The sequence below is a fragment of the Lucilia sericata genome, unplaced genomic scaffold (assembly GCF_015586225.1).
Source record: "Lucilia sericata isolate MDLA Ls3-8-SP2 unplaced genomic scaffold, ASM1558622v1 Contig006276F_arrow, whole genome shotgun sequence".
Lineage (NCBI taxonomy): Eukaryota > Metazoa > Arthropoda > Insecta > Diptera > Calliphoridae > Lucilia > Lucilia sericata.
In genome coordinates, this window is record NW_023997722.1 from 7,309 (window position 1) to 18,347 (window position 11,039).

General features: G+C 30.8%; 1 protein-coding gene across 1 annotated transcript; it reads left to right on the forward strand.

Annotated features, from left to right (window-relative positions):
• Positions 1 to 1,091: 1,091 nt before the first annotated feature.
• LOC119615614 (ubiquitin carboxyl-terminal hydrolase 8-like) lies at positions 1,092 to 10,056 on the forward strand. Its single transcript, XM_037971623.1, is given in 8 exon segments — positions 1,092 to 1,424; positions 1,504 to 2,016; positions 2,088 to 2,250; positions 2,387 to 2,884; positions 2,947 to 3,073; positions 3,076 to 3,434; positions 9,257 to 9,487; positions 9,577 to 10,056. Coding segments are annotated over 8 exon segments (2,451 nt in total). The 5' UTR covers positions 1,092 to 1,329; the 3' UTR covers positions 10,042 to 10,056.
• Positions 10,057 to 11,039: the final 983 nt, after the last annotated feature.

Sequence of the window (11,039 nt, forward strand, 5' to 3'; positions counted from 1 at the left end):
TCAATCTCTTTGTGATCCCTTTAAATGATGTTGTTCTGGAAGAACTTTAACATCCATGTAAACATTTTGGGTAATAAACTGGGGGACTACCAATGAGGGGAGCGGAACCTCCCATATGAATTAAATACAAAAATTCATTTATCTGGGAAACTAATATAATTAAATTCTTCAAATTTTGCACGAACAACTTTAATATTCATCTGAACATTTTGGAGAAAAAAGGGCGGACTTTCATCTGGGGGGCTTGGAGCTCCCATATGAATTAAATAAAAAATTCGTATATCTGAGAAACTATTAGAGTTAGAATCTTCAAATTTTACTGAAGAACATTTAGAGAATAACGGGCGGACTTTCAATGGGGTGCTTGGCACTTCCCATATGAATTAAATACAAAATTTTGTATATCTGAAAACTATTAGATTATTCAAATTTTTCATAGATTAAATTAAAATCTTAATTAACGTTCGGAATAATTGGCGAAATTGCAATAATTTGCGTGGAATCTCCCATATGTAACAAATTGTATATCTGGAAAACCATTGTAGTTAGAATCATCAAAATTGTTAAGTAGGTTTCTTTTTTATATTTAGGGTAGCACAGCACACTGGGTATAGCTAGTAAATAAACAAATAAAATATCTTTGTTTTTACGTTATTGATCATTTTCTTAATGCAAAACTGATTTTCTGCAAGATGTTTTATATGGAAAATAGGGTTAAATATCGGCAGATCCTAGTAAAACTTGGAGAAAGGATTTGTTTTTAATTTTTAAGAAATTTTTATTCATCCCTGCATAATTTCTCATGCAACTTTTGAGTTTGCTCTGTTTTGTTGTTATAAACAATATATTTGCTTCCAAAATCCTACTTTCTGATCTCTCGGATTCCGTTTTTATTTAAAATCGTTGAAAAATTAAAAACTAAACGTAGTTGAAAACTTAGCCGGCTTACAGTCGATTTTAAGCCGCCGCCGACATATTTAGTGTCAGTCGCTGACGCCGTTAATATTTGTCGGCGCAGGGCTCTGTTTTCGGCTGATTGCAAGAAAAAGTAATATTTTTTTATTGAAATTCTACAAAATAACTAATAATAATAATATAATTTTGAATATTTATTCAAAATAATAATAATTCGACTTTAGGCATCATGCTAAATTTAATGAAAAACTGTTGTAATTTTTAAAAAATTAAAAGAAAACAAAACTACTTTGTGCTGGCAAAAATTAGTCATTGAAAAGCGGTTCCCAAAAGAAAAAAATCACAAGAGAATCATCAACAACAACAAAAAGTGCAATTTTAAACAAAAAATTTATTAAAAAAAAAAACAAAAAAATGTCCTTTAAAAAAGATTTATATTACTGCAAAAATATTGATGACTTGGAAAAACGTTCCGAGATACCCGATGTCCGACAACGTAAAATGCAATTGTAAGTACAGTTGCATAAAGTGAATAAATAACAAACAAACTAGTTTCTAATCTCTTTCTATTTATGTTCTAATTATTAGTTTACTGGAGACAGCAAAAAAACTTAATGCTGAAGCTGAGAAACATTATCGCAAAGGTGATGAGGAGTTGGCCTATGTTTTCTATACAAAATATTTTAATCTGCTCAACAGCATTTACAAGAAACCCGACTATCAGGAGAATAAACCTCTGATAAGACAAATGTTGGGTGATAATCGCACCAATAAAATGACTATGGACCGTTTGGAGGCTTTAACTATGTCGCTCAACGAACGTTATGAACGTTTAAATGCTAAGAATAAAGCAAAAACAGCAGGTGCTGCAACGCCGCCAGCAATGGTGTCAAATGATCGTTCACGTTCAAATTCTCCTAAAGTCCTCAACAATGTTGTGGATATAGCCTCTATGCATTTAATGTCTTGTCAGCAATTATTCGAAGCTATGAAATTACAAAATGTTTTAGTAATAGATTGTCGTTCGGCAGAAGATTTTAAAACGTCTCATTTGCAATACAATTTAACGTTAAGCATACCCGAGGAAATTATACAGGCGGGGTAAGGTTTTGTTTGTTTTATTTGTTAAATAAGTTTTTTTGGTTTTTATGGTTTTTGCTTTGCATTTTTAGCATGTCGGCTGGTAAATTACAAGACAAACTTGACAACGAATCCAAGAAGCTATGGTCAGCTAGAGCCATTAAAGATGAGGTGGTTTTAATGGATTGGAATTGTTCGGAACCAAATCCTCAAGAAGACAGACCCATTGCTGTGCTAATGGACATATTGCAAAATGTAAGTAAAAAATCTAAGCATTTGTGACATAGAAAAAGTCTCCACTAATTTTTTAAAGAAAAACTTAAGTCTCCTCTAATTTTTTATATAAAAACTCTCCAAAAAAAGTTTATAAATAAATTTTAATTCCTTCAAGTGGGATCCCGATGTAACCTATCGTTCTCCCATCAAAATTCTCGAAGGTGGCTACGAATACTTCCTCTTAATGTATCCCACGTGGTGTACAAATCCCATGGTGCAGGCACCATCTGTACCACAAAATAATCTAAATCTTATCGATGATATAGAATATCCTTCGGTTTTCGATATACAAATGAAGGATGATATAATATTGAATATTAGCGATGCGGCAAATACAGTAAAATCACCAACACCATCGAACACAGTAAACAGACCCATCATAGATAGATCTAGCAAACATGCAGCTCTAAAAACTTATGATGAAAAACAAAAAGCCATAGATGAAATTGTTAAAGATCAGACAGTTCTCTTGGAAAAGGCCAAAGAAAATGATGAAGAATTACATAAGGTGGCCAAGCAATTGGATAATATATATGGTAAAAAACAATTAACACCCTCGGAACAGCAATTGGTGTACAATATGATGCAGTTGGAGAGTGCAGCAGAAGATTTTGTAAGTTTTCTTTTGCATTTAAAACGATAACTACAATAATAAATATTATCTCTAACATTTAGAAACTAGAAAACATGCGTCTGCGCGAAGAACTAGAAGAATACAAACGCCGAGAAAAAGAAGAAAAAGCCAACATTCCTTCTCAGCTTAAAGTTGAAGTAGAAAAGGCCACCAAAGAGATAGAAGCTAAATCGAAGAACGTCAACGTTTAGATGAACAATTGGAGCGAGAGAAACAACAACGTGCCTTACAATTGGCTATAGCTAGAGAAAATAAACGTCAGTTAAATGCGAAACTTATTGAACAGGAAAAGCTGCAAACTGAACGTGATGTAGCTAAAAGTGATAGCGACGCTTATGATTTGGAAACAGAGCCGGAGCCAAAGCCCTTGCAGGAAGAACCTGAAAAGTTTATAGCAAAACCAGCCATACCACAGTTTGACCGTTCGGTTAAACCCCAATTAAATACCGCACGTCCCTCTCCGCCACATTCACCTAATATTTATGCTTTACAAAGACAACGTGACTTTTCACCTGTTGCCGGTTCAGTGGTAAGTTGGAAAATATTTTGAAACTTTTTTTTTCACCAATTTTTTATGAATTACAAGAAGTATCCACCAAATTTTTATAGGGAACAAAAAGTCTACACTAATTTTATTATGTAAAAAATAAGTCTCCAAATATTTTTTATAAAAAAATTAAAGAGACCACTAATTTCTATAGAAAATATGAAGTCTCCACTGATTTATAAAGAAAAATTCAGTTCCCACTAATCTTTAATAGAAAAAATAAGTCTCCACTTATTTCTTACAGAAAAAACTAAGTCTCCACTCTTCTTTATAGAAGAAATTAAGTCTCCACTAATTTTTGAAATTTGATCTCCACTCTTTTTTATAGAAAAATCAAGTCTCCACAAATTTTTTATTGAAAAAATCAAGTATCCACAAATTTTTTATAGGAAAAATCAAGTCTCCACAAATTTTTTATAGAAAAAAATTAGGACTCCACTCTTTTTTGTAGGAAAAATTATGTCTGCACAAATTTTTTGTAGAAAAAATTAAGTCTCCACTTACATTTTATAGAAAAAATTAAGTAGCAACTCGCTGTTGATAGAAAAAATTAAGTCTCCACTCTTTATTTATAGAAAAAATTAAGTCTCCACTAATTTTTAATAAAGAAACTGAATTCTCCACTAACTTTTTATAAAGAAACTGAAGTCTCTACTAATTTTTTGTAGAAAAAATTAAGTCTCCACTCTTTATTTATAGAAAAAAATAAGTCTCCACCAACTTTTCATAGAAAAATTAAGTCTTCACTAATTTTTTATATAGAAACTGAAGTCTGTACTAATTTTTTATTAAGAAACTGAAGTCTCCACTAATTTTTTATAGAAAAAATGAAGTCTCCACTAATTTTTTGTAGAAAGAATTAAATCTCCACTCACTTTTGATAGAAAAAATTAAGTCTCCACTAAATTTTTATAGAAAAAATTAAGTCTCAACTAAATTTGTATAGAAAAGAAATAAGTCTCCACTAAATTTGTATAGAAAAAAATAAGTCTCAACTCGCTTTTGATAGAAAAAAATAAGTCTCCACTCATTATTTATAGAAAAAATTTAGTTTCCACTGATTTTTTATGGAAAAAATTAAGTCTCCACTAATTTTTTATGAAGAAACTGAAGTCTCCACTAATTATTTTATAAAGAAAATGAAGTCTCCACTAACTTTTCATAGAAAAATGTTGTCTCCACTAATATTTTATAAAGAAAATGAAGCCTCCTCTCATTTTCTAATAAAAAATCCACCATTTACTTAACTTAAAAGGAATTTTAACAAATTTTTCTTAATAAACCCCGAAAAAAATCCTTCCCATAAATCCCCTCCATCGTTAAGGGCACTTGTTATCTTGTCACCTTTAATGTAAATGTGCTGGCTGGCCGCATGACTAATCTTTTTAACTTATTTTTAGGTTTTAAAATTGTCTTTTAAAAATAACTGCACGTTTTTGATTTTTAAACATTAATTTAAACCAACAACCAGCAACAGTTTTCCTCAACCTTCTTCTACCAGCAAAAATATACGTCATCATTTTTATCCAAGAAACTAAATGAAATTTTTCAAAATCAATAATCTTAAAAATCTTTTTTCCCTTTCAAAAGGTCACGTTTTAAAAACCATACTTTCCTATTGCTTTCGTTTATTTAAATTTAATAGACGAGTAAATGTAATTACAATTGTTTTTAGATAGAGATTATTTTTAACTTTAGGGTTGTCTTAAATAGGAAACAATTTTAAACAAATTTTGTTTAAAAGAAAACCCTGACCACCAAACAGCAATCTTTGTATTCCAAAGCACATGTTTGTTTAAACTTTTGCAGTAGACTTTTTACGTTCTGTTTGTTAAAATGTGATTCCACTTTACAAAATCTCTTTTACGCATGTTGGGAAAATGCTCTTCTTTGTTTTTCTTTCTTTATTTTGATTATTTTTCTTTCGTTTCTTTATTATTGTTGTGAAAATTGTCCGCCGCGTATATAGTTTTTCTCTGGCAAACTTAGTTTTCAGTTTTAGACGGTTGTTTTAACAAAGAATGACGCTTAGTTTACAAAAAAATTTGCGAAATTTCAAAAAATAATAAAAAATCTTAAATTTTTTACAACTTTATTGTTCGGTCTATTAAGATGATTATTGGCGGTGTTAAAATCCAATTACCAACCTCAACATATCGTTATACAGCCTCGTTACGTCCAATTAAAAAGGTGTGTGTTGAGAGTTTTTTTTTTTTTATATTTTTCTTCTTTGAAGACAAAAGTAATATAAAAGAAATTTTGCCTACTTTAAGGGCAAGCAAGTAATATGTAAAACGTAGATATTTAAAGACTTTTGTTTATTTTAAATTGTAGCCTACTTTGTATGTAATTAATACTTAGCATACTTTTAGGTGTTTGTTTAAAAGAAGTGTAATAATATTCTTAATAGCAATTGTAATATATCAAAGAGTTTTTATGTTTTCAAATAAAAATCTATAAAGTTTCCTTTAACTACGTTTTAAAAATCTTTTCAAGTGACCTACATTGTGCATTTAAACTGTTAAAATATTTACTATATAAAATACTTCTAATATAAAGATAATTTTATATATTATCTTAAAATTATTCGATGTTTCAAAACATTTATATAAATTTAAAACCTAATAAAAAAGATTTACATTTACGGGTACCATATCTAACATAGTCGTTAATCTGGGCTATAGATCAGTCTAGTTTGGACTATATTTCAGCCTATATTCTGAAGCTTAGACTATAAATCTGTCTATAGTCTGGACTATAAATCTGTCTATAGTTTGACTAAATATCTGTCTATAGTCTGGACTGTAGACTGTCTGTAGTCCTGGACTATAGATGTGTCTATATTCTGGTCTATAGATATTGTCTATAGTCTGGACTATAGATCTCTCTATAGATGGACTATAGAAATGTCTATATTCTGGACTATAGATCTGTCTATAGTCTGGACTGTAGAAATGTCTATATTCTGGACTATAGATCTGTCTATAGTCTGGACTATAAATCTGTCTATATTCTGGTCTATAGATATGTCTATAGTCTGGACTATAGATCTGTCTATAGTCTGAACTATAGATCTGTCTATAGTCTGGACTATAGATCTGTCTTTAGTCTGGTCTATAGATATGCCTATAGTCTGGACTATAGATCTGTCTATAGCCTGGAATATAGATCTGTCTATAGCCTGACTATAGATCTGTCTATAGTCTGGACTATAGATATGTCTATAATCTGGACTATAGATCTGTCTATAGTCTGGCCTCTAGATATGTCTATAGTCTGGACTATAGATCTGTCTATAGTCTGGACTATAGATCTGTCTATGTCTGGACTATTAGATCTGTTATAGTCTGACTATAGATATGTCTATAGGCTGGACTATAGATCTGTCTATAGTCTGGACTATAGATCTGTCTATAGTCTGGACTATAGATCTGTCTATAGTCTGGACTATAGATATGTCTATAGTCTGGACTATAGATCTGTCTATAGTCTCCACATGGATCTGTCTATAGTCTCGATTATAGATCTGTCTATTAGTCTCGACTGTAGATCTGTCTATAGTCTGGACAATCTGTCATAGTCTGGACAATAGATCAGTACTATTGATTAGTCTATGTTTTAGACAAATAGTCTATAATATAGTCTGGTTAATGAGTCTATTATAGATCAGTCTATTGACAGGTCTATGGATTAGATAGTGGACAATAGATCAGTACTATTGATTAGTCTATGTTTTAGACAACTAATCTATAATATAGTCTGGTCAATGGGTCTATTGTAAATCAGTCTATTGACAGGCCTACTATGGATCGGATAGTTAATCTGAACAATATATTATTTAAGCTCTATTTACTCTATAAAACGGTGAAGGTTTGATTGAAATCCTAAGATTATATCAAAATTAATAACCACTTTAAGACATTCACAGTGGCAATAGTTAAAGTTTGCTATAAGTTCTTTATTACAAGAGAAACCCCACCCATATTAATGGGAAATCAAAGTAAATAATCAAGATTTTCATTTTCACATTAACATTTTAAGACATTTTCTTGCATTTCTTTCTCTAAATATGTATGTTTGCCTTTTAGTTTTATAACCTTTTAGTAGTTTATGTGGTCGATTACTAAAAAAAATTACCTTGGCTTTGGTTTGATTTCAGTTTTTTGTTCTTTGCTCTTTATCTTAAGCCATAAATATCTAACGCCATGGGCGTCTGGTTGTATAAATAGTTCTACAAAATGTATATAATATTTTGTTTTTGCTTTTTAGGTGTGTGCAAAGTAAATTAATTGTTTTTTGATTTAATCAAACGAATTTCTTACTTTTTGGCAAACTCATTATAGAAAAGAAAAGGAAATTTTTATAGATATTTACCCATAAGAAGATAATATGTAGAGGCATTAACCTTAAGTGCAAAGTTTATGAGGTGGTTAGGGAGTAAACATTCTGCTAGCTTTTAAAGATTCAAAATATTTAAAAAATCATCTGCACTGAACTTATAACTATATAGTTAATAGTTCGAAAAGAATATAATTTCTAATTAACTATAGGTCAGACTATAGTTTGATCTATAGTTAAAACTTTAGACCACTCTATAGTCTTGACTACAGATAACTATATAGTCATGACTATAGATCAGTCCATAGTCTTAACCATATATCAGTCTATCGTCTTAATTATAGATCAGTCTATATGCTTAACTATAGATCAGTCTATAGTCTTAAGAATAGATTAGTCTTAATTATAAATCAATAGACCTAACTGTAGATCAGTCTATAGATCATTTTATAGTCTTGACTATAGATCACTTTATAGTCTTTACTATAGATCACTCTATAAATCACTTTATAGTCTTGACTATAAATCACTCTATAGTGTTGACTATAGATCACTCTATTGTCTTGACTATAGATCACTCAATAGCCTTGACTATGGATCACTTTGTAGCTTTGACTAATGAGCAATATAGATCACTCTTTAGTCTTGACTATAGATCATAACCTTGACTATAGAGCACTAAATCACTCTATAGTCTTGACTATAGATCACTCTATGGTCTTGACTATAGATCACTTTATAGTCTTGACTAATAGAACATTCTGTAGTCTTGACTATAGATCAGTCTGCAGTCTTGACTATAGATCAGTCTGCAGATCATTCTGTAGTCCTGACTATAGATCATTCTGTAGTCTTGACTATAGATCAGTCTGTAGTCTTGACTATAGATCAGTCTGTAGTGTGAACTATATATCAATCTATAGTCTCGATTGTAAATCAGGCTAATGACTGCAGATAAGTCTACAGTATAGACTATAGATGAGTCTAATGTCTTTACTAAAGATCACCTTATAGTCATGACTATAAATTAGTCTATAGTTTACTTTGTTTCTTGTAAAAAAAGTTGAAACTAAATTTGTTTTAAAACTAAAAAATCTATAACTTAATAAGTAAAGTAAGTTATCTATCTACCTTTCTTGAAATTAATACTGACCCCTATATTTTACAACAAAGAAAACTAAAAATTTAATATTTCTTATATATTGAACTTGACATTCTTACAATTTAAATACAAATATGTGAATACATGTGTATTTACTATTTAGTCAATATAAATATTTAATCCCCAGTTGGTTCATACACAAAATTTAACGTTTATTACATTAAATATTTAGAACAAAAAAAAAAACAAAAAGAAAACACACCCTCTTCTTACTTTTAACAAAAAAAAAAAACTAAAACACATGTATGTTTTACATATTTTTTTTTAAATAATAAAACAAATTTCTTTTCTGTTCACTTTTAAGGGTCGTGGTTTGACGGGCTTAAAGAATTTGGGGAACACATGTTATATGAACAGCATAATACAATGTCTTAGCAATACGCCACAATTGGCCGAATACTGTATAACGGACAAATATAAAAACTATATCAGTCGCAATAATAAAACAAAAGGACAAATTGTTGAAGAAGTTGCCGCACTAATTAAAGTTTTATGGAATGGCAATTACAAATGTGTTGCCAGCAAGGATTTGCGTGTAAGTTAACCATAATGTCTCTCTCTCTCTTTCTGAAATCAATTAATTAATTTCTTAATATCTTTATTTATTTTCCGTTTTCTTTACAGTATGTTATTGGTCAATATCAGAAAATGTTTCGCGGCATCGAACAGCAGGATTCTCATGAATTCCTAACCATTTTAATGGATTGGTTACATTCTGATCTACAGACCGTAGCCCAACCGCCTGAATATATACGCGAACCAATGACCGCCTCCGATAAAGCGTGGTTAGATTTTACCAAATCAAAAGAAAGTTTAATATTGCATTTATTTTATGGCCAAATTAAGAGTATCGTTAAGTGTACCACCTGCGATAAGGAGTCGGCCACGTATGAGTGTTTCTCAAATCTTAGTTTAGAGCTGCCGGAAAATAATAATGTTTGTCATTTGTCACAATGTTTAGATATGTATTTTAGCGGTGAACGTATACACGGTTGGAATTGTCCGGCCTGTAAGCAGAAACGCGATGCAATTAAGAAATTAAATATATCGAAACTGCCGCCGGTATTGGTGATACATTTGAAAAGGTGAGTAGTTTTTTGAATCAGGCTTTCAAAGTCTTTACTCTAAAAGAGTATATAGTCTTGACTATAGATCAGTTTATAGTCTTGAATATAGATCAGTTTATAGTCTTGAATATAGATCCGTTCATAGTCTTGACTGTAGAACAGCATGTAGTTTTAACTATAGATCAATCTAGTCTTGACTATAGATCAGTCTATAGTCTTGACTATAGATCAGTCTATAGTCTTGACTATAGATCAGTCTATAGTCTTAACTAGAGATCAGTCTATAGTCTTAACTAGAGATCAGTCTATAGTCTTGACTATAGATCAGTCAATAGTCTTGACTATAGATCAGTCTATAGTCTTGACTATAGATCAGTCTTTAGTCTTGACTATAGATCAGTCTTTAGTCTTGACTATAGAGTCTATAGTCTTGACTATAGATCAGTCTATAGTCTTGACTATAGATCAGTCTATTGTCTTGACTTTGGATTAGTCTATAGTCTTGACTGCATATCAGTCATACCCCGACAGCCGGTTCTACGTACCGAAATGACCCGAATTATTCGGCCAAGGGCTGTCAACCCCAGCAACAACAATACAACAACAACTATATATCAGTCATTAGTCTAGACTATAGATCAGTCTATGGTCTTTATAGACTATATTCTTGATTATAAATCATCAATAGTGTTGACTATAGATCAGTCTATAGTCTTGACTATAGATCAATCTATAGTCTTGACTATAGATCAGTCTATTGTCTTGACTATATTCTTGATTATAGATCAGTCTATATTGTTGATTATAGATCAGTCTATAGTATTGACTATGGATCAGTCTATAGTCTTGTCTTCAGATCGGACTATAGTCTTCGCTAAAGGTCAGTCTATAATCTTGTCTATAGATCAGTCTATAGTCTTGACTATAGATCAGTCTATAGATCAGTCTATAGTCTTGCCTATAGATCAGTCTATAGTCTTGACTATAGATCAGTCTATAGTCATAACTATAGATCAGTCT